The 24550-nt window shown below is 41.6% G+C and overlaps 1 protein-coding gene across 4 annotated transcripts in view; it reads right to left on the bottom strand.

Moving 5' to 3' along the window:
* The window catches only part of LOC113526593 (adhesion G protein-coupled receptor L1), a 43801-nt gene that overhangs the window by 11263 nt on the left and 7988 nt on the right, over positions 1 to 24550 (bottom strand). For 2 of the 4 annotated variants that reach the window (XM_034300098.2, XM_053229803.1), the window contains exons 2-13: positions 14988 to 15135; positions 14668 to 14881; positions 10344 to 10453; positions 6339 to 6546; positions 5904 to 6168; positions 4549 to 4876; positions 4013 to 4300; positions 1985 to 2088; positions 1594 to 1779; positions 1403 to 1441; positions 312 to 492; positions 52 to 174 (exon numbers count right to left, since the gene is read on the bottom strand). In XM_034300098.2, coding sequence (XP_034155989.1) covers positions 52 to 174; positions 312 to 492; positions 1403 to 1441; positions 1594 to 1779; positions 1985 to 2088; positions 4013 to 4300; positions 4549 to 4876; positions 5904 to 6168; positions 6339 to 6546; positions 10344 to 10453; positions 14668 to 14881; positions 14988 to 15057 — 2116 coding nt within the window. In that variant the 5' untranslated portion in view covers positions 15058 to 15135. Of the gene's footprint in view, positions 1 to 51; positions 175 to 311; positions 493 to 1402; positions 1442 to 1593; positions 1780 to 1984; positions 2089 to 4012; positions 4301 to 4548; positions 4877 to 5903; positions 6169 to 6338; positions 6547 to 7658; positions 7722 to 10343; positions 10454 to 14667; positions 14882 to 14987; positions 15136 to 16638; positions 19102 to 24550 lie in introns of those variants that run through there. The other 2 variants (XM_053229802.1, XM_053229804.1) reach the window with 2 other exon arrangements.

Genomic DNA, 24550 nt, shown 5'->3' with positions numbered 1-24550 from the left:
TCATCTGCCAAATACCATAAATGTAATATAGGAAAGAGTGAGCTGATTTACCATTACGGCTGTACTGTTTGATTGTAGCTTCAGAGAGATGGATGGTGCTGTCACTGTCATATGAGTGTGGGAAGTGCAGATCTCCAATCTCCGTATCCGCGTTCAGGACATATACCTCCAGATCTAATACATACAAGTGTAAGTACAACGAGCTTTTTTCCAATATATATACTGTTATGTAGGTGTACATAATGCCAAGATACACCAATTCTGCCCCATTTATTTAGCCTTTTATTACATTTATATCTGTGGGGTCTCACCAATATTGGGTGCGCGCTCGCTAAATCGCCCCTCATAGAGGTTGTTGGCCAGTAGGAAGGAGCCTTTCTCCATCACGTCCAGCAACATGGTAGCTGTGTGAGACTGATCTGTCGTGTTCATGTCCTGCCACGAGTCCAATGCCTTTAAGCTCAAAAGATTATCCGCCGTCTGCACCATCGCCTGTACAATCAGAAAGAAAGAGAGGCAGATCATAAACAAATATAATATAATATAATATAATATAATATAATATAATATTTTAAACCTTTAACCATTTTTCTTATAATATAGAGTTATTCACTGTACTTTTTCCTTCAAATGTATATCCAAAAATAAAAGGTAAGTATATATATATATTTTTGTCTAAATACATTTCTTTTTAGGGTTTGGCAATACATGATATATTCTAAGCTACTCATATAGGATGTAAAATCAAATGTTGGTATATTGAAATTTCCATAATAATAGAATATCATGATACAACATGTGTACTCTCAATTTTACAGGCACAATCGTTATTGCAGAAATCTGGGTTCAGTGAAAAAACTGAGTCCCACTTTAGTCTAAATTTCATTATTAGAAATTTTGGTATTTTTTTCTGCAACTATTTATTTATTTAAGAATTATTTATTTCCATCCTAATGCCATTCTGCTTATCTTGTCTTGTCTGAACTCCTTATGCTCATTAAAAATGTTGTTGGTGCATAACATTTCCCTTAGAATTGCTAGTTTTAGACACAACAGCAATTTCTGTTTCATATTGGTGTGGTCCTTGAGTAGTTTGCCTCTGGTTTTCCTGTTCACATTTCTCTTCTGTGATTTTCTAAACATTTCTTAATTTTTAAATTAATTAATAGCTATTTTAGTGACTTTTCTGATATTAGCATAGATAGAGTTTCTGCTAAACAGCAATTCGCTGGTTGGCACAACCTAAAAGTCTAAAGTTTGTATGTTCTTTCAGGAATTCTTCGTAGCTGAAAATATATATTGTGATAAATATTGTTACTGTCAAAATGACAGGAAATACTGTGATATTATTTTTAGACCATATCACTCATCTCTGCTGTTGCTGTTGCTATAAAAGTGTTACCTGAATAAATGCTCTGCAGGTTCTCTCTCTCTTCTGAAGCTGCAATAGAATGAAATGTTTTTAAAATAAAGGGTTTTACATGTAGAGCTCTCACATGTTTTGTGTGTGTGTGTGTGTGTGTGTGTGTGTGTGCACGCGTGCATGTGCGCCCATGTATGTATAATGTATGTGTATTTGAATGCTGTGTGTACTTTGTTATAGTTGCGTGCGGCTGAATCCTTGTTGGCAGGCCGTAATGCCTGCAGCTGGAAGTCCAGAATATCCAGCAGCTGCTCCATCAGTCGCACAGAGGAAGTGACATCACCAGCATACACCTGTCCCCGTGTGTGATTGACAAGCACGGCAGCGATATGTGCTGCATTCTCCCCACTCTTTATCTAGATTTGGATAAAGGTGGACAATTAGGGAAAGCAAGAATCTAACTAATCATATAAACTGTATTTATAAAATATATTCAAAATTAAATTAAATGTATACATTATATATTACATTCAACAAATAATATTTATCACCATTGATATATACTTAAACAACTGCATTGATTTGCACGTTCCCAGAGGTGACCTGTGACCCCTGACTGACCTTCTGAGCAACCTGGTTGACCCAGGGTGAAGTACAATTACTAAGGTCCGGACCTCTGGGATTCCACACCACCTCATCAGCCATACAGTGATAGGAGGCTAAACCTAAAGAGAGAGACAAAGGGAAAAAGAATTCATAATATTTTAATAAACTTTTCATTTTGGGCAGAAAAGTGAGGCAGCCTTTTTTGCTGTCCATCCCCTTTTTCAGAAAACAATGTGTCGTTCCTAATGATTCCTAGTATTATAGCCTCTAGCCTCTACAAACTGATGATGTTTAAAAATCTTGTCTGACACATCCATCCTTTTAGTCTTGGTTTGTCTTTTGTTACAAACATTCCACGATGTAGAACAGCCAGAGGAAGACAAAATTTGTATTACTACTAGCCTTATTGTTAGCTCCTGGGTGGTGTTCAGGATAGATGTGACTTCCGTCTGTATACAACATACTGTATGACCTTTACCAGACTTTTGACTGAATTTTCATAGATTGTGGGAATAGGTGAAGCTTTGCCGTAGAGACACTAATCTAGAGACCTGTGGGCAACCTGCTGGAGTCTGAAATTGTCAGGAGTTCTTTATTTAAATTCACCATCCTGCTTAGGACCAAGTGGAAAACTGAAATTTACTGTAGTCAATGCTAGTCAGAATTCACAACCCAAGAGGTGACTGTCAACCAAAAATAGTTTTAATAATCCATATGTAACACCAAACCAGGACATTAACCCTCCCTGCCAACAGAGGTGATGGTCTCCAGAGTATTGTCAAGACCTCTGCCGATTATATCCGGATCACTTCCTGACTCCTTGTGTTGTTTGAGTTGTGTGAGTTCTGAGTCATGTTATTCCACTGTCTCTGACCCTCTGCCTGATCTCTTGTTTACTCTTTGGATTGTCCTTCGGCCTGATTGTACTGTGACTATTCATACTTGGTTAACAAATCTGATCTGATTTGTGATTTCAGCTCTGTATTCTTGGGTCCTCACTGAGTCTGGTCTGTTATCAAATATTTATTTTGCCTGTGATATGATGTACATCTAACACTACTTTCACCATCTTGCCAGGGTAGTGTTGCCTGAGTACCCCCTCTCTGAACATTGTGGTAATATAAATATTCCTTAGTAGGTACATCAGACAACAGGACAGAACACTAAAAAATGCCTTCTCATTCAAATAGATGCCATGGAAGTTCTCCTACCTATCTGGGCAACCTTCTCTCATTTAAAGATCACCTTCAGGATCTTCACAGCTGGTATACAAGCTCTGGGTACTCTCTGTAGATATTGTATTACCGGGCACTTTACTGGATTCAAGTAAGGAGATTGCTCAGGCAATCTGGACCAACCCCTAGACTGCATTCGAGCTGGTCTCCTCAATACTGAATTCATCTATTGGAGATAATGATCAGTTCCCCCCAGGGGTGTGGGGTTAAACTGAAGTAAAATGGCCATTGCTTCTATCCAAACAGCTGTTTGGTGAAGCGAAATTGGCCAGCAATAAATGCACCCCATTTCCTGAAGTTCTCTCTGCTTGCCTCCTCTACTATTCAACTCTGGAGAGGGTAATTAGCTTGTTTCTGAGGACAAACTGAGGCTTTGTATCTTGCTCTTGAGGATAATGTCTCTCACTTGTCCTGCCTCACCACCTTAAAGTGGTGCTTCAGGGTCAGCAATCCTTGCCACAACTACCTAATGTTGGTGATTTACAACATACTGCTATACATTTATTCTTTCACAACCATCTCAAATCCCAAGTTTACTGTCGTATACAGCTTCTGCATGTCTGTCTTGCCTTTTGGTATTGTAGAGATGTCTTCACTGAATTGTAGCCACTTCTTCAACTTGATCCTTCACTTCTCAGTTATTGCTATTCTCTGTTAGTTATTTCTAGTGCCAAGTATGCCTGCTTCCCACCACAAGCTTTACTACTTTCAGTGTCTTTAAGTTGTTGTCCATACATCTGTACATTTGGGACACTATTTCTCTTGGACTCACTTGACAGATGTATATCATGGACACACATACACTTACCGAGTGATCCTTTTGGGCAGGGTCTCTGGACAATCTCTCCATGGGGTGTTTGGGGCCACTGCACACCACGGCTCACTCTTTCCTCACACATAGGTGTGCGGCCTTGAGGCTGGCGCGGTGGGCGCAATGTCACAGGCACTGAGGCTGTGATGGGCCGGCCACGGTTTTTTGAACCAGCTGGGTTAAATGTCACTGAAAGAGGGGGGCTTGGACTGAAGCCCAAAAATACTGTGGAGGAGACAGGAGAGAGTGCAGTGGTGGAGGACAGGAGTGGTGTGGAGAGAGGATCTGAGAGAAACAGAGAAAGAGATAAAAACTTCAGTTTATAGAGTGATAGTAACACATTTGCAAGCTAGCTAGCTATTTAAATGACAGCCATTGATATAAAGCTAGCCAGCTGCCTATATTTAAAACCTTTTTAAAAGAATCTATGACAATTTAATTCAGTATAGCTTTATTCACATAATACAGTGTAAAACAATATTGTCAAAGCATCAGAAATGCAAAAATAAAAATGCTCTCTTGCTGTCTCTCACCTGCAGTGGGTTGTGGGGGTCTGAACTCCAGAGGGTAGCGTAGGACATTGTAGTTGTTCCACACGTACAGCTGATTGTCTCGAGGGTTGTAGCTGATAGAGGAGATGTGTTGGTATGGGTTGGGAAAAGCAATGCTTACAGACTCAGCCCTTTCTCGCCGTGTGTCATAGGCATAGAGGATAAAATCTCCACCCGCCTCGCTGTCATCATCCTGGTAGACGGAGCGAACAGCATACAGGATGCCGCACGCCACAAATGCGTCAGATGCCATACGCTTTTCAAAGCCTGTCTGCCACGTGCCTTCAAAACGCAGTGTGTATGGGTTCACCTGCACAATACGGGGCAGGAACAAAATATTTAGAATGTAACATGGAACAGGTCTAATCAGAATAGAGGACAGAGGGGGGCAAATATGCACTGAGCAACTCTCATCTGTAAGCTATCTCAAATGTTAGTTGCTTTGGATAAAAGAATCTGTCAAATTAATACATTTAAATGTCAATACTGTGGTAAAAAACAAGAATTCCAAGCCTGTCCTAGTTGCTACACATAACGTAGAGATGGTATATTGTTTATTTTTAATTACCAAGATCATGCTGGTGCAACGACGATGTCATTGCTGATGTAACTAGTATGATCTCAATCATGTAACTAGCATAGAATTGCTAGTGCAAATCTAGTCTCATACAATAATTATGCTGACACAACTGCAATAGCCTTTCTGGGAAACTAGCATAGTTCTGCTTAGGTAACTAGCATGAGGTAACTAATATGGTCTTGCTGAAGCAACTTGCATGGTCTTTCTCATTGAACTAACATGGTCATGGTCATGGTCATGGCTGGTGTATCTGGTATGCTCTCAATGGAGTAGCTAGCATAATCTTGTTTGTGCAAGTAGACTAGTCTACTGGTATAAGAAGCATGGTCTTGCTGATGACCAGGCAGTAGTCTTCCTGGTGCAACTAGTATGACCTGCTGATGTAACTAGCAGAGTATTGCTGGGGAAAAGTGGCATGGTCTTGCAGGTGTAATTTGCATGGGCATGCTGATGGTCTTGCTGAGGCAGTTAGCATGGTCTTTCATGGGCCTGCTGATGCAACTAGCATGGTCTTGCTGGGACAATTAGAATGCTCTTGCTGGTACAACTACCATGGTCCTGCTCGGACAACTAGCACGGTCTTGCCGGTGCAACTAGAATTGTCCTGTTGATGCAACTAGCATGGTCTTGCTGGGGTAGTTAGCATTGTCTTGATGGGGCAACTAGCTTTGTCTGGTTTGTGCAGCAATCATGGTGTTGCTGGTGCAGATACATCAGGGATTTATACAATCTGTCTTTCTCTCTTTCTGTCTCTGACCTGGCTGAGGACTATTCGTCCATTGTTCTCCTCTGTGGCGTAGATGACCCACAGGCCATGTTCATCAACAGCAAGGTCAATGTCTGACTTCCCTCCCCAGCGGTATGGTGATGTGTCATGGTAGTTGGCATTGGTAACGATGGCCTCTCCACTCTTGATGCGGGTCCGCAGGTCATATTTAACAATGTTCCGAGTTCGTTCTTTATTGTAGAACACAGCGCCATCATACACCACGAACCCGGTGCCATCCACTCGACTCGGCAACCTGAGAACAGCACACAGCCATAATGCCTTCATTTAGAAATTATTGCCCAATTACCCAGCACAGCAAAATCTTTCTTTATTTTATATCTTGATGTTTGTAGCTCTCTCTTCACTTGTTTGGAAAATGTTTATGTCTTTGTATCACTAATGAACCTGAGAGCACACACTCACTTATAGGTAGTGGTAACTCGACTTTGTCGATAGTCATTCCAGGACGCATACTCGTACAGCGTGTCTGTGCGGTATGGAGTCCACGGCATTACATACAACCTATCAGCTGCCTGCAAGGGGTCTTTACACCATGCCCCCGACTGATGCTCCGCCTCCCGCACCAAACTTGCCTCCAAAACACCAATCAGAGTGCCCGGACACACAAAGACTGGGGAGAGAACGAGATGACAAAAGAAAGAAAGAAAAAAGAAAGACAGGATGGAAAGAAATGAAGAGAAAGACTGGTGAGATTATTAGAATACTTGAGGTACAGATTTATCATACAGTGTTCTCTCTCTCTTTCTCTCTTGCTCATTCTCACACACACATTCATCTTTCATCACTAGTTGGACGTTGGTGTGTGTTGATGCCTGTTTGCGTGAAGGAGAGAAACATGATTAAAGCAGCAGACTTAGTGTGAGTGAGACTGAGTGCATGTAAGATAGATAGAAAGAAAGAAAGAAAGAAAGATAGATAGAGAGATAGATAGATAGACTTGCTACAAGGTTAGTTGAGGTAGACAAAAGGGGGAGGGGCTACATAACAGGAACTTCCTTTGGAGCCAATGAAATGTGGGTTAGTTCACGAAGAGGGATGCTACTGGCTGAGGGAGGTGTCAGTCACTGACTCCCAACTTTGGTTGGTCAACTCAAGGTATCACACACACACACACACACACACACACACGCACGCACGCACGCACACTCGTACACACAAATATACAACAGGGCTGAACCACGTCAGGAACACTTCATTCAATACTGATACTACAAAAGAGAAGGAGTTTGTTGGTAAAATGGCAGAAATGAAACAACAGGTCTGTCCTGAAGGAAGCAAAGGGATAAACGGATGAACAAACAAGTGGAGGAAAGAAGGATGAAGAAGAGGAGGAGAAAGAGTAGGAGGAGGAAGGAGGTTTCGCTTGGATCTGAGAAGTCCAAATTGAACACAGCAAGCAAATGAAATTAACAGCAAAGAAATGTGTGTGTGTGTGGGGGTGGGTGTGTGTGTGTGGGGGTGTGTGTGGGTGGGTGCATGGATGAACAGATAGACAGAGATAGGTGAGAAACTGTGTATAAGAGCGTGTGAGAGATAGAGAGAGTGTGTGTGTGTGTGCGTTTTTTTGGCTCGCTGAGAGAAAGAGAGAATGAAGAAGAAAGAGGTTACATCAAACCGGACCACATCACAGGGGCCAAGGATTTGCAGAACGAAGGATAGAGAGAAAGAGAGGAAGAATGAGGGAGGGAGGGGGAGAAACTGCGGCGTTAACACGGTCTTTACCTTTTTGGTCCACTTCTACTCAAGCGTCGGAGATAAATAGAGAGAAGGAAGGAAGGAAAGAGGGACAAAAGTTGGCAGAGAAGAAAGAGAAGCAAGAGAAGACGGAGAAGAAAAAAAAAGAGAGATTTCAGTTCACACAGCAGCCTTCTGATTTTCTTTCAAGCTTTAAAGATCAAGTGGAATTTCGTTCAACGTTAGCCATGTTGGGTAGAGGAGAGTGGGCGAGAGAGACAGAAATAGGCAGAGAGAGAGAGAGAGAGAGAGAGAGAGAGAGAATAGAAGAGGGAGGGGCAGGGTTCAAACGAATGGGTATGAAGGGAGGGAGGGAAGAGGGAAGCTACAGACTCAAAATATTGCCTTTCTGTATTATAAATGACTGAATTTTTTTGGGATTGTTAGAACAAAAATGTCCCCATTCTGACATCCTGCATCACCCCTGTTCTCTCTCCACCCCTCCCCCCCTCCCCTCCCTCCATCTGTCCATGCATCCATCCATCCTTCCACTCATCCTCCCGCCTGGGGCTGCTGGTAAGTGCTAGACATGGAGAAACGAGAGAAAAACGGCGAAGCTAATGATGATGATGATGATGAAACATAAATAAAAACAAAGAAGTTATCCAATGAGCATTATTAGGCATGAGCTGATGTTTATCAGTTTCTGAATCAGCGCTTTCTGCCTGGTTTTTCACACTCACTTTCACTACCTCCAGCGAACAGGAGTCTTTTACACCTCTGGGTTCTGACTGGTCAGAAGGTGTAACAGCAACTCTGACCAACTGCTCATGTTAATACGTTATCGTTTCTATAGTAACAGCTCATTCCCAGGGACTTATACTGCGGACGCTCCGCATAAACAGATTAAAAATGTGGAATCGTTGATCTGGTGATGTTTACTGTCAGGAGATGTTTATGGAAGGAGTCTCCAGTGTCAGCGTTTTGTAGTGCTAAATTATTATGTAGAGTCATCATGGTGGATTTCTGCCTCACTATTTTCTTAATATCACTTATATTATAAGTAAAACAAAAAAGCAAAGAAACTACCAAATGTAAGTTCCCACTACAGCAGAAATGTGTGTAAAAAAACGTGTGTTTCCAAAAAACTTTCTGACCAGTCAATACATTATATACAATTACTTTTCGGCAAGAAAAAAATCTACATGTAGAAACATTAAAAATGACGACGTATTGGATAACCGATTATCAGTACATGTCTAGTTCAACCTGGTCGTTAAGCATGGTCGGCTGTTATGATAAAGCTGTCTCCATGGCAACACATTCGCTTGAACACGCACGCATGCGCAAGGAATCGTCATGTCAACGTCTCTCACCAAGGCTGATTTGTGAGGACACACACACACACAAGGGGAAACTCATGTCAGCCTTACAACAGGGACATTAATCAAGTATGACACACACACACACACACACACACACAGGAGATGTGTGTTCACTCCTGGGGGAACTGAGAAGTTGTCACAAACACTGATCTTTTTAGACTGAACAGGAACACACACACACACATACACACACACACTTGAGTAATCACTAAGCCACAATCTGCTGAAACAGAGAGCGGAATGAAAATGGCGGATGACACTGGGTCGTACCATTACACTCTGCAGTAGGGGGGCCTGAAAACTCAAAAGCAAGGGTTAATGCAGGACTGAATCACTGAACCTGTGAGCTGGGGGAGAGTTTTTGTTAGAAATAAGACATTGATGTATTGCTTGTGGACGCTGTAACGAAATGCATAGGAGAGAAATGCAGAACAGAATGAAGAATGAATGAAGAACTGCGTCATCATATCTGAAAACGGCTCCTGCTCCTGGAGGACAGGAAGAACAGAGGAACAGTATTAGAGGAAAATAAAGGAAAAGGTTCAGGTACTCCAGAGCGCCCCCTACAGAAGGAGAAAAGGATCAGACCCAAAGTGCCCAAAAACCAATCACACCCAGTGGAGGAGTGGAGAGAGGGAGGGGGTGGAGCCAGGGACGGAGGGGAGGAGGGAAGGGAGGAGAGGGCATCAAGTGATGGAGGGAGAGGTAAAAAAAAGCAGGGGTGAAAGAAGAGAAGAGAGGAAGAAAAGAGAGATGAGACATTAAAAAAAAGAAGAGACAATAATAGGCATGAAAATAAAGAAAAGAACACAAAGAAGAAAACAGAAAAAACAAGAAAGGAAAGAGAAAAAGATTAATAACAGAAGAGAGGAGCAAAATGGAAGAGAGAAGTGAAGGTAAAAAGAAAGGAGAAGAGACATCAGTAGGCATACAGGCATGCAGAAAAGAAAAGGAGAGAAGAGAAAAGAAAAGAAAAGAAGAAAAGGAGAGAAGAGAAGAGAAAAGAAAAGAAAAGAAAAGAAAAGAAGAAAAGGAGAGAAGAGAAGAGAAGAGAAGAGAAGAGAAGAGAAGGAGAAGCAAGGGGATGGATGGTATACTGGTTGAAGGAGGAAAGATTGCTGAAAATGTGTGTGTTTGTGTGTGAGTGTGTGTGTGTGTGTGAGAGAGAGAGAGAGAGAGAGAGAGAGAGAGAGAGAAAGAGAGAGCATATAGCACATGATCACATTTTGTATACATGTGTGGGTTTTTGGGGTTTTTTTTGTGTGACACCAAGCACCTGCAATTGCGTGTGTGTGTGTGTGCGTGTGTGTGTGTGTGTGTGTGTGTGTGTGTGTGTGTTGTAACTTACTGTAGGGCACACACTCATACTGGATTTCCAGGTATTTATATGTTCCGGGGCAGGGGTCAGGAAACACATCAGCTCCGGCAACAACCACACACTGAGTACGATTATTACACCTGAGAGAGAGAGCAAAGGAGAGAGGGACAGAGAGAAAGAGAGAGCAAAGGAGAGAGGGACAGAGACAGAGAGAGAGAAAAGGAGAGAGAGAGAAAGGGAGAGAGAGAGAGAAAGAGAGAGAGAGAGAGAGAGAGAGAGACAGAGAGAGACAGTGAACGAGACGAGGCAGCACACATGCTATATGAATGCTGAAGTTAGCGAGATGAAACGTTAGTGGAATAAAAATCACATGTTTTGATTCAGCAGCCATCTTTTTAATAAAACAACAGAAAGAGAGGGACTGTGGAAGTGTTTGAATGTAATGAGCTGATCTGCAGTATAGTGCAGTTACAGCTAGCAGATTTCAGTCTTGCTAATCTGAGATTCTTTTGGCTACAAGTATAAACGTGTGTGCTTAAAATCTGATCAGGGGTCAGATTTGTCCAATCTGTTTGTCCAATCACTGCAGCTACCATGATGCTAATTTATGCTAGCTGCTCTATGAGATTTAGATTTAGATTTTCTGTTAATGCTGAGTTCGCACATTGCTAATATACCACACGGGGTGAAGAGCTGCGCATGTTATTATACACTACACACCTCAGCTTGCTGTATAAGTCACAGCACCAACTCGAGTGTTATAATTGGGAGAATTGGATCGCTCTTCCTCTCCTCACTCTCTCTCTTGCTCCTCATCGCTCTTTACTGGGTGTTTAAAGGAAGATAGTGAGCTCTCAGAGTGTGTGTGTGTGTGTGCGAGTGTGTGTAATGGGAGAGAGCAAGCGAGTGGAAATTGATTTGCTCTTCTAGGAAGCAGTAGCAGCACAAACAGAGGAGAGACACCGTGGCGCCACAGAGAGCGTACGCACACACAAACACACACACACACACACAAATGCACATGCACTATCACTAGGGCTGCAGTAATCGATTATTCGGGCAAATATAACATGGATTATTTGGCTAATCGGTTTAGGACTGTGTCAGTGAGAGCAGGTGCTTGCTGTGTTGTTTTTTATGACATAATAAAAAATGATCTCGCAGTCAGTATGATAAAACAAGCACAGACGGCTTATTGTTCATCTGTGTGTTGAACTAAGTGTGTTCTATTTATCTTTAACTTCCTATATAGAGAAATATAGAGAAATGTGCATGTGAAGTAGCTGGAGCAACCTCAAGAACTACAATTTCCTGTCCAATATTGTCACATTTTAACAGCAAGTCTGTATCAGTGTGTTTCTGGTATAGGTGTCTATTAACATCCAAGTAGAAAAGACTCTGGTCTTGTATGACATAAAATATCTGACTGGGAGCATCGCCAAGATGGCCTCCATGTGGACAGACTTTAGTAGAAGGACACTGGATAGTACATTAATTATCAAACTGGTCAAAATATGCTCTCTGATACACTTCCCTTGTGCTGCAAGTGGACACACCTCTGAGGCTTCAAAAGACGTCAGTGATAGAGCATTAGAAAAACACTAGGAGACTCGCAAAACTCGAGGTTAAGATACTAAAACAATGTTTGGTCCTGAACAAGGAACACCACATCCAGATCATCCTGTTGGTTCCTGGGGAGATCCCAGGTCAGAAACTCTAGCTAGGATGAGTTACTAAAACAAACAGGGAATCTACCACTCTGTTGCTATACTATCTATCAAAATAATTAAGCCCAACCAACAATGCTGAACAATTTTGAGCTGACATAACTGATGAAATGTTGATTTGAGATCATAAAAAAGCTTGGTTTTAAACAGGGAGAACTGAGAAGCCCAGCCATCTCCTTCCAGTTGGTTGTATCTGGTATGATAGCAGTCAGACACCACGCTTTCAGATGCCTTTCAGATCGCACATTGTGCACAAGCAGTGGTGCTTCTGGACTGCTGATATCCACACCTTATCATGCAATCACCCACCCTGTAGAAGTGAACTTCTGAACTTGTTTTACTCACTAATATCATTGTTTTAGCTACTACTGTGGTCCGGCCACCTGCAACCATCGTATCAAACCCTGTGGTCAGTCCCACGCTCCCTCTTCCCATCACTTGTAAATACGACCCTGAGATACATAAACTTCTACCTTATACATAGTTCCTGTGGTTAAATATATATACCATCAAAATAGACCACAATGCTACCCGGGTAAAAGATACTGCTGCCAAGATAGAGATATAATATGCATGTCTAATATTTATCAACAAATCAATATATGATTTCTCGGAAGAGGAAGGCATGCTCCATCCAGGTAAGGGAGCAGAACCTACCCTGAGTAGACAAGATCAGACTTTCCATAGACCCTTGTCAACTTCCCAAAATGCCCTGGAAGTGTGTCCACTTGCAACACAAGGTACGTGTAGCAGGAAAATTCTGACTACCTTGCTAGATAGCCTCCTAACTATCTGGTTTGTTGCACTTTATACATTTCCATGTCACAAATATTAGTTTTCTGGTTTCCTAATTCCTTTGTCTAATTTCTAATTTCCAAGTTCCCTCAGTTTCTAGGCCTTTTATAATGTTCCAATGCGAACCTTTCAAATCACAATGTAACATGTGGTTCAGGAAGGCAGACAACATTAAAGAGTGATAATCCATATCAGCAAGGAAAACACAAGCAAGGGTGAACACTGGGAAACACAGCTGCAGAAACAAAAGCTTGGAAACATGACAATCAAGACTTATCCTTGAAATACAAAAAAATCAGAGAATAAACTGACATATAACTCATTTAGGGCTTAACATGGAACAGGTGAGCACATGTGGGGAAAAAGCCAGTGATCAGACAGGGCATAAACAGGACTGAAATAAAAAACAAAGGCTCATGGCTACACAAACTAAAGCACATGACAGAATTCCACTAAATGAGAGAGAACATTAGTGACATACAATAACCACCTAACCATTTATCAGGATTTGCATCAGTGATATATTCTAGTTTCCAAAATTACTGTTTACCTGGAAGTGTTATCACTGGTCAACTGTTTAAACATAAATGTACCTCAGCAACATCTCGTATGGAATTCAGTATTATACATTTTTGTTTACTCACTGTACCTCGTTATGCTCTCAGCTTCTCCGAAAAAAATGGAACGTCATTACAATAATTTGACATTTCCACAATAAGACTACCATGCTTTTGACTACCATGCCTTAACCCATGAGATGCTCTACAACACGGAACAACAAACAGACTTATCCAGACTGAAACACAATGAGCTGTCTCCGGTCCCTGGATGTTTGATTTGACTCTGCCCATATAGAAGGGGCTCGACCTTGGACAGGGGTGTCCAATCTTATCCGGAAAGGGCCGGTGTGGGTTCAGGTTTTCATTCCAACCAAGCAGAAGCCACACCTGTGTCTATTCAAAGCCAGGATCACCTGATTAAACAGGTGGAATTAGGTGCGGCTCCTGCTTGATTGGAATGAAAACCTGCACCCACATTGGCCCTTTGTGGATAAGACTGGACATACCTTTGGTCTTTTGGCTCTAGAATGAGGGGTACTTGTGTCTTTTGGCTAATATATGCTACAAGAGAGAACACTGCATGGAAGTATCACAGCTTATACACTATGTGGCCAAAAGTATGTGGACTCCTGACCAATCACACCCATATGAGCATTAGTGAGGTCAGGCGCTGATGTTGGGATGTCGAGGAGGTCTGGGGTGCAGTCGGTGTTCCAGTTCATCCCAAAGGTGTTTAGTGGGGTTGAGGTCAGGGCTCTGTGCAGGACACTCGAGATCTTCCATTCCAACCTTCACGCACCATGTCTTCATGGAGCTCGCTTTGTGCACGGGGCATTGTCATGCTGGAACAGGTTTGAGGAAATTGTAATGGACACCTGACCATCACATCCATATCTTCCACAAACTGCTGCCACAAAGCTGGAAGCACACAACTGTCTAGAATGTCTTTGTAGGCTGTAGTACATTTGACCATGTAGTGTATCTCTGTAATAAACTGGAATGAACCATTAACACCAATGCCATGGTCCATTCCAATACTTCCCTATTTTCTATAAGCTTGATGCAGAAGAAAGTGAGTTTTGTAATCTGAGTGAATCTTGTGGTCTTAACCCCCTGTAACTTGTGGACAGAAGAATGTTGTCCAAAATGATGACAGTCAAGGACAGTGTCTCTGGCATACTGTACTCCACTGTGAGTCTGGACTTGCATAATACCACTCTGAATGAAACAGACGGACGTGTCTAATGAAATATATTTTGTATTATTACAGACCTGTGAGACATAATCTTGAAGGCGTCTGGTTGGTAACACTGCACATTCTCCATTTGAAATGGATCAGCATCACAAATCTTGTCATCTGTGCGGCCGTAGTTGGCCGTCTCGATCATGATGACATCGCTTCCTGGGCAGCGCAGCTCAATAGGGTAACCTTCACACGCCAGCTCTCTCCTCATCAGACCGAAGGGCATCGCCGCTCTGCTCAGGGCTGATAGAGGAACAGACAGATGGGGAGGGAGATTTTCAAATCAATTTCTACATCCCTAATTTAAAAAAATGCATGTAAACATTCATCTATTTCCTGCAGTACCCACCTTGTTCTGAGGGGGTGATGTTACTCAGTGAGATGGCACACATCCACAATAACCACAGTGACACTGCCATGGTAATGGATGGGGATGGGGCGGGGCCAGGAGGAGTGGGCAGGCTTAGCAACTGGGTTTCCCTCTTAGTTTAGGCAAGCTGTGGAGAGAAAGATAGAGAGTGTGTTTTTTGGAGGAACTTATGAGGTGCCAACCTATTTCTGTCTGCCACTGTTACTCTTAGAAGCTGTCAGTAATACACACACACACACACAAACCATTTGGAGATATAATCTGATGCTATAAACTGATGTCACCTTGAACTGCATTATCCAATTCCACCATTTTAAACTGATGCCTTTTTAGTAAAAAATATGCTCTAACACACATAAACCCTGTGCATCACTTCATTACCACATGTTTAGTGAAGAAAGAAACACAGTGCTCTATGCACAACCACGCTAAAACAATTATGGAAAAGTGGATTGAATTTATCAGTCTGGCCTCGATGGGCTTAATGGCTGATTGGGCGTCTCGAGCTTGGTTACGCTACACCAGGCAGCTTTATTTTTCTGCAAGAAACATCAAAAATGAAGTGTGGGAATGCAAAGTACAAGATACAAAGATTGAAACAGTCAACTCTTGTCTCAAAACCATACAAATACAGCCATATATGTTAAAGTGATAAGGTCTTAGAATGCCTAAAAAATTTTACAGAATTTTAGATTTAGATCCCTAATAAACAAGCCAGATGAAAAAGTGGCAAGGAAAATCTCCCTGAAGTGACATGAGAAAAAAACCTGAGAGGAACCAGACTCAAAAGGATAGTGGCATTATAAATGATTACAGAATACAGGTGTAGAAGAGTAAAGACAATCAGTATTGTTGGTGCTGAAAGAATGTTCAGTATGAGCAGATTGTGTATAAGAGTTCTGGGATGATCATAGGACAGTCTTTATGATTACATCAGCAGTTCTTAGGTACAAATCTACAGTATCCAACTAAGATTAATTACTGAAGATATTCCCAAAGATGCTTTTGATATTTATTGGCATTCATCATGCTCATCATTTATTTTGACCACGTGCTCCACAGTGTGGACTAAAACGCACCCCAAAAACCATGACAGAACTACGGCAGTGTCTCAGAGAGACGTGCAGACAGGCATCAGTGCTCTCGCCATTTCTTTTATTGGTTCCTTCTAACATTGTAATCCATAAATCCCAAAATTGAATGCATCACTTTTTTGTAGCATTTAAGGTCTGCCCAGTTTCTACATGTTAATAAATGTGTGTATGAGTAAAAATATGAAAAAATATATCAGTGAAAAAATATATCATGAAAATTATATCAGTGTTAGCCAAGAATTCTCAAATCAGTGTTGTAGTTCATCTCTAGTTGTGGTTCATCCCAAAACAAACATATCAAGAGAGATCACAAAAACAACTTGACTATTTTGAATTCCATTCCTGCTTGTCAGCCCAACAGCTATTTACCTGTCGAAAAGTAAAAGTCACCAAAAACCACTTCTCTTTTTCAAACACTATACTTTAGCTTGAAGACATTGTTGAAACCCAATTTTCTGCTCAGTAGCTTCGACAAGTAAATGTAAACACCCAGCAAGGTGAAAAAGAATTTCAAGGGTCCTCCTAAATGGACATACCTCAGGTTTCAAAGCAATCGAGTAGCAGTCACGTGTATGATTCACCCGTGAAGGTGCACCAATCCTTTTTCAGTTGGCATCATTAAGAAATGAAATTATTTTTAAGAAAATTAATTACGTGAACTCTGGAGTTCTCAGGAAGCCTGTAAATGAACTACTGTTATGATAATACTGACAAGTGGGAAAATAAGGCATTTTAAAGGAGACAAGGAACTCCCCTTTGTCAAGTCATCTCTTAATATAGCAACACTAATTGCAGAAAATCAGAGGTCAGTGCACTTGACTTGTCTAAAAGGTTCTTGAACTTCGTCTAGGATTCACACAGAGTGCACACAGACAAGAAACTTGTCTTTTTAGCCAACTGATCCATAGACGTCCACTATCCAAAATCTCTAAAATGGTTTGCAATGTTGGTGAACTTAGTAGTGTGACAAAATCTCTTTCAAGATCCTTTCTTTCTCCACACTTTGGCTTTTCCATCACTTTGGTAGAGGTTCATCTTGGTTCCAGACCTTCTGTAGCTCATCTCTGTATTTTTTATTTTTTGCAAATCTGGCCTTCTGATTCTTACTGCTGATGACAGGTTTGCATCTTGTAGTATGGCTTCTATATTTCTGCTCTCAAAGTCTTCTTCGGACGGTGGATTATGATACCTTCACCCCTGCGATGTGGAGGGGGGTAGTGATGTAACTGACTGTTGTTTTTGCATTTTCTTCACAGCTCTCACAACGTTTCCGTCTTCTACTGCTGTTGTTTTCCTTGGCTGACCTGTTCCATGTCTGGTTGTTAGTACACCAGTGGTTTCTTTCTTTTTCAGAACATCCCAAATTGTTGTATTGGCTATTCCCAATGCTTGTATACTGGGTCTCATTGATTTTCATCTATTTCTTCTGACTGTAAATGGTTATTGTGTATAAGATCACCAAAGAGAATTTTGCCTAAAATTTTGGCATCAACTTCAAAAGACTCCTTTTTTGGGGAAGAAGGGCCAGCACAGCACTGCACATTGAGAGAGTTTTGAAAGAACTCATCAAACCCATTCTGAAGTAGTCTGATAATTCCCCACTATGTCTTAGAAAAATCCACTGACAGCCCATCAATACCAGGTGCTCATCCTGGTTTCAGTTTTGCCTCTTAGAAGGAGAAAATTAGTGAGGTGGTGCAAAAGTTCAGACTGAGGTGAGCCACTGGCAGGAAAAACTCAGAAAAAGTGCACTCACTGCTACGCTACAATACTGTTTTGTTTTGTTGGTGGTGTTGTGAAGGTTGAGAACTCCACTTCTCCCCAATTGCCTATTTAATGGTAGGCTCTGAGCCATGGGCTCTGAGCAACTCGACTTCTGACTCAACTTTGACTTTAACATTGGTTTTGTGCATTGGACTGGCAGTGTGGAAAATATTGGCAGTATAGACTCTTAATGTGCAGTGTAGTCAATGCAGCTCTATCTGGGTTTTGTGATTTTTTTTAAAGCAAATTTCTGAAAAAAGTTGTAATTACGGTTAATCCTGAAACACATACTATATTTTAAGGGTGGTTTAGAAAAAGTGTATTTGAAGCTTGACGCTGTACTTGAAGCTGTTTGGCCAGATTGAATAATATGTAATTATATAGTCTTCTGTGACTTTAGCAATAACATAAAATTGATTAGTTATGAAACATCAATATTCAGTCTGGCTTTGGTTGCTCTCAAAAACAATCATTGATTTGTTTCACACTGTATAGCTAACTGATTGACTGTTAGCAATCTTTACTGAAAAAAATCACAGAAGCTGTCATCAGTAGTCCCCTGGATACCTTCTTCATTATCTGATATCCCATCCTGCACATCTCTGCCACTGGGATTTAAAGGTTTCCCATTGCTGTTGTTAGGCCTGTTATTCCAGCACTATCAGGATCAGCCTCACACTGGCCTTTGTTTGACTGTCCATTTCACTGACACCTTGAGGAACATCAGCAGGTTGTGAATCTTTTTCACTCCCAGAATTCCCACCTGCAACACCACCTTGCATTTTTTTTTTTGGAGGTGACAAAATTTCCTCACAGATCTTTTATCACACTGTGTCCTTGACTCCATCCCACTGTGTTTGTTTTTCATGGCCTAATTCTTCACATTCTGAATAAATGCTTGCTTTCCATGGTTGCATAATGATTTGGGAGGTTTTATGGTGGTGTATTCCTAATGATAACCGCTGAAGATCCCTAGGGCTGTTCAAATTCATAAGCAAGAGAAACCACTTTAAGGTCACCAACAAATTTCCAGAAACAATATCTGAAAATACTGAATGTGGTACAAACTCTAAATCATTGCCCTCCAAGATGACTCACACAAGGGAGTTAGCAAATCAGGAGTTAATTTCTTTTTTTTTTATATCCTAACTAAATTTTTAGTAACACTTTATTTTCATAGGGCCCTCTTTAGACCCTTTACAAACCATTTATAGACTATCATGAAGCAGCCAATCAAATGATTCACAATGTCAAATGATGTCAGAAATATACCTTATATATACCATCGTATTAGTCTTTGTATTTTGTGATTGTTCAATGTCTCTTGCTTCTACGTTTCTATACATATATATGTGTATATATACATGTACAACATGTACATATTGCATTTAACAGCAAAGGGAAATGCTATTTCCTTTTTCAGTTCAAATGTTCTATCCTTGAGTTTTTTTGGGGTTTAAGAGCAAGTGCTTTTTTTGAAAGCAGTGGTCTAGAAGCTAAATCTGGCAACCTTGGAGGTGTGAACTACATGCAGGAGATTTTATTAATCTGAATAGAGAATACAGAATACAGAAATTCCATTTAAGCAGGTGTGTAACCTGTTATATTGACATAACTTTTAGACTTAAGTCTCAGACTCTGAATATGGAGCACAGTGCAGTAGACAGGATGTTCAATCCCACCATCTTATACACTATGTAGTGATACTGTGAATAGGAATCCTTTTGGAATTTGGCCTTGTTGTGGTTAAGATGGTGGATCTTTATGGCTATGAAACATGACGTTTAGTGTCAGTGACAATATCAGTAACAAAAATGGATAAATAAAAATTCTGAAACATTAAAGTTGATGACTAAATGATGATTTTTGCCTCCTTGTGTTTTTCCTTGGCTAAGAAAGAGACATCATTTTCTATACTTCCTACTGCTGATGTTCAGTCTGCTGGTGGTACTGTAACAATGTACAGTATTGAGAAAAGCTGTTGTTCCACCTACAGCAAAGATCTACCATCTCACCACAAGGGCTTCACAGGAATGTAGACACTTTTTGTTTAAAAGAGATGATGAATCTTTAAATACACAATGATTTTAATATGAGGACACTGCTCTTTTATGCCAAGCTTTTTTCCTCCAGAATGCACCAAACAGAAAGAAAGAAAGAGAGAGAGAGAGATAACATTTGGTGGGTGTGTTGTAGTGTGTGATTTTGTGTGTGTTTGTCTGTTGGGGTGTGTGTGTGTGTTTGTCCGTTGGGGTGTGTGTGTGTGTGTGTGTGTGAAGTGTGTGAATGCTTGGAATGTGGCTCAGGAAAAAAAATGATTTACAGGCATCGGGCATCGGTAAACCAAGATGCCGCTAGCCTTCAACAATGTCTCTTACACACACACACACACACACACACACACACACACACACCATCGATCCGCCGGTGCCTAGACTCTCTCTATGCACAGTAACCATAGCAACACTGCAATGAGGGCTGCAGCAGTGCATTCAAATCTCTCCTTGTGTTTCATCCTGTATCTGTCTCAGTTCTTTTTAAATAATACACACATGCACACACACACACATACACACACACACATATATATACATACAAAATATTACACACACACAAATCAAATGAAGGGTGGGGATGGTTGTCAAAATACAATGGTATGAAAATTAGAAACCAGATTTTGTCTCATGTTCAATTGGTTACATTTAAACACACACACACACACACACACACACACAGTGCATACCTTGCATTCAAAACAGTTCCACAGGTGCATGATTTCTCTCTCTCTCTCTTTCTCTCTGTCTATCTCACTGTCTCGCTGTCTGTCTATCTGTCTATCTCATCTTGCAGTCATGCTGCTGCTTTGCTCTTCTCCCTCATGGCTCCTCACTCTTTCCATTCTCACTCTCTTTTAAAACACACACACACGCGCACACACACACGCACAGCTGCAGCACCTGTGGGTTCCCCAAAGGTAAAGAGTCTCACGCAAATAACACCTTCCATTTTAGTGTATGCAAACACAGGAGACTACCATGCCCTCACACACACACACACACAATGTTGCGGCTGCTAACATTATCTGGGGATTGCCTGTTGTTCATGTGTGTAATAATTCGACTACACTGTGTTTCCACTTGTCCCAGCTCTTACTGTAGCCTCTTGAGGGCGTGTCCCAACATCTACTGCATCTACTGGTAGTGTAGCCTCTTGTGGGCGTGTCCCATCTGCTACCAGAGTCTCTTGTGGGCGTGTCTCATCTGCTACTAAATTCTCTTGTGGGCGTGTCCCAACATCTACAGCAACTACTGGTATTGTAGCCTGTTGTGGGCGTGTCTCATCTGCTACTAGAGTCTCTTGGGGGCGTGTCCCAACATCAATTGCATCTACTGCTAGTATAGCCTCTTGTAGGCGTGTCTCATCTGCTACTAGTGTCTCTTGTAGGCGTGTCTAATCTGCTACTAGAGTCTCTTGTGGGTGTGTCTCATCTGGTACTAGATTCTCTTGTGGGCGTGTCCCAACTGCCACAATAGTCTCTTGTGAGCATGTACGAACTGCTGCTGTTGCCTATTATGGGTGTGTCCCAACTGCTACTGTACCCTCTTGTGGGCATGTCTCAGTCTCTACTGTAACCTCTTCTGGGTGTGTCCCAACTGCTACAGTTGCGTCTAATGGGTGTGTCTCAACTGCTGTTGTAGCCTACAGTAGTCTTTTGTGGGCGTGTCCCAACTGCTATTTTAGTCACTTGTAGGCATGTCTGAACTGCTACTGTAGCCTCTTGTGGGCGTGTCCCAGCTGCTACTGTAGCCTTTTTTGGGTGTGTCCCAACTGCTACTTTAGTCACTTGTGGATCTGTTCCAGCGGCTACTGGAGTCACTTGTGGACCTGTCCCAACTGCTGCTTTAGTCACTTGTGGGAATGTCTTAACTGCTACTACGGCTTCTTGTGGTCATCTCCAAATTGCTACTCTAGACACTTGTAGGCATAACCCAGGTGCTACTAAAGTCACTTGTGGACCTGTCCCACCTGCTACTGTAGTCACTTGTGGTCATCTCCCGACTGATACTGGAGTCACTTGTAGTCATCTCCTAATTGCTACCTATTGCTAGTAACTCAACCGCTACTGTAGTTACTTGTTGTGTCCCAACTGCTATTGTCGCCTCTTGTAGTCATCTCCTAATTGCTAGCTTAGGTACTTGTAGGCATACCCCAGGTGCTACTGTAGTCACTTGTGGATCTGTTCCAACTGCTGCTGTAGTCACTTGTGGACCTGTTCCACCTGCTACTATAGTCACTTGTGGACCTGTCCCAACTGCTACTATAGTCACTTGTGAGCATGTCCTAACTGCTACTGTGGCCTCTTGTGGTCATCTCCAAATTGCTACTCTAGACACTTGTAGGTATAACCCAACAGGTACTGGAGTCACTTGTGGACCTGTCCCAACTGCTACTGTAGTCACTTGTAGTCATCTCCCGACTGATACTGGCGTCTCGTGTAGGCATAACTCAACTGCTACTGTAGTTACTTGTTGAGTCCCAACTGCTATTGACGCCACTTGTAGTCATCTCCTAATTGCTAGCTTAGGTACTTGTAGGCATACCCCAGGTGCTACTGTAGTCACTTGTGGATCTGTTCCAACTGCTACTGTAGTCACTTGTGGACCTGTTCCACCTGCTACTGTTGTCACTTGCGGACCTGTCCCAGCTGCTACTGTAGTTACTTGTGAGCATGTCCTAATTGCTACTGTGGCCTCTTGTGGTCATCTCCAAACTGCTACTCTAGACATTTATAGGCATAACCCAACTGCTACTAAAGTCACTTGAGGACCTGTTCCAACTGCGACGGTAGTCACTTGTAAGCATAACTCAACTGCAACTAAAATCACTTGTGGGCTTGTCCCAACTGCTGCTGTAGCCCCTGTAGAGTCTTGTGAGTCTTCTACTCTACCGTATCATGTCTACCACTGGTACCATAGGTAGACACCATTTTTTGAGCAGTATTTATATTCCTTTGAAAGTAAGGAATTAGAGAATGTCAAACACCTTGCTCCATATGATTGATACAAGTGTGAAACTGTCCAACCAGGGCTGGCCTGGTTAATTCTAATGTATGCAACTGAAGAGTGCAATTTCAATGTTCACTTCTCAGTATGCACACTGAGAATGAAAATGACTGACAGAATGTAGAAGGAACAAGGAACCACTATAATCACCAAAACCATACCTCAATACAGAATAAATCTGGTCCTCGGGTCTGACATGACCAAATCCATCATACTACAGTCAAACCATGTGCTGTAGGTCAACAGTAAGGTCTAAACACTGCAAAGCAGCTACCATGCTGCCTTTAGACCAACCAAGAGACCTACTTTAGACCAAGAGACAAAATTCAGTGTTAGAAATTTAGTATTAAAGAGCCTAGGGGAAGTTGTACCTGAGATGGAGTGCATGGCTTGGGAAGGGTTTTGGTCTACTTAAGGAGTACAGAAGCTTTTGGTAGTACAGGTACAGGGGCTTGAGAATTGCCAAAAACTTGCATACAATCACCACACATTCATCCACAGCATGTGAAACATTTCAAAGTCTGGATATGGCCCCACAAGCACTAGCAAGGTTAGTCCCTGGCCCAAAGTTGTTGCTGCCTTCTAGGTGATTGTTAATTAGGGCCCTGACAACCTACAAACACTAGAAGAACCAATGGTGGTTGTGGCAGAACTTCCAGGCTCACAAATTACAAAAGTAGGATGAGTTCTAATCTCAATCTTAGATCTAAAAATTACCCTAGATATAAAAAGTGGCTGCTGGCAGGTCAATACAGATTCCTGTTATATTAAATGAGGATTCAAGGAAAAAAATAGAATTTCATATATTATGTTGCACGGTATTGTATCACTCAGTGTCAGCATTTTAACAGAATTCATGATTCATCATCACTGTCCTGTTTTCACCCATCGATGTAGTATATTGTAGCATTACAACAGTAACTGCTCGAGAAACAAGGAATCTAATCTCATTAGCAAAGTTTCTTTTCTTTAACAAGGACAAAACACTTGAAATAATGCCTTCAGAGTGCAGCATAAATGAAGATGTTGAACATTGTAAATAATATTAAACGGTATGAGAAAGGATGTTAATATACCACTGAGGAATTATGGATATTTATGAATATGCAGCCAAAACCTCAAGGACTATAAAAGAGATTTGAAAGTAAAATTACTAGGTTTTCCGCTGAAGAAAATGGCAATTCCGTATGACTTTCGTGCACAATGGAGACCAAACAGGTGAGCACCGACCCCAATCCCCCTTCTCATCCCATTCCCCGCTCCCCCACAAATATACATCCCTAAACATTGTAGTCTTTCAAATTTTGCTTCCACTTCCAAGATACGTAACCTGGAGGGAGTTTCCTCAGTATTTAAACTGGAAAATCTTGCTGTAGTGCCCACTGTGTCATCACTGTAAGACGTGAGTATGTATGTTTACAAAAGATGTATTGATGGTTACAGTTTTGATAGCCATCCCTTTAAGTGCCATAAAACTAAGAAGTGGCTACTGGTAAGGTCAGCATGGGTCCTGTGGTATTAAGCACCTAAATCTAAAAAACTGGTACTGTTCGCTCAGTATCGATCCTGGCAGTATACCAAAAATTGCTTTTGCTGTAAACTGTTGCTCGATAATAGGAAA

Source organism: Pangasianodon hypophthalmus, chromosome 26, assembly GCF_027358585.1.
Source record: "Pangasianodon hypophthalmus isolate fPanHyp1 chromosome 26, fPanHyp1.pri, whole genome shotgun sequence".
Taxonomy (NCBI): Eukaryota; Metazoa; Chordata; class Actinopteri; order Siluriformes; family Pangasiidae; genus Pangasianodon; species Pangasianodon hypophthalmus.
This window is presented reverse-complemented; position numbering and strand designations above follow the sequence as displayed.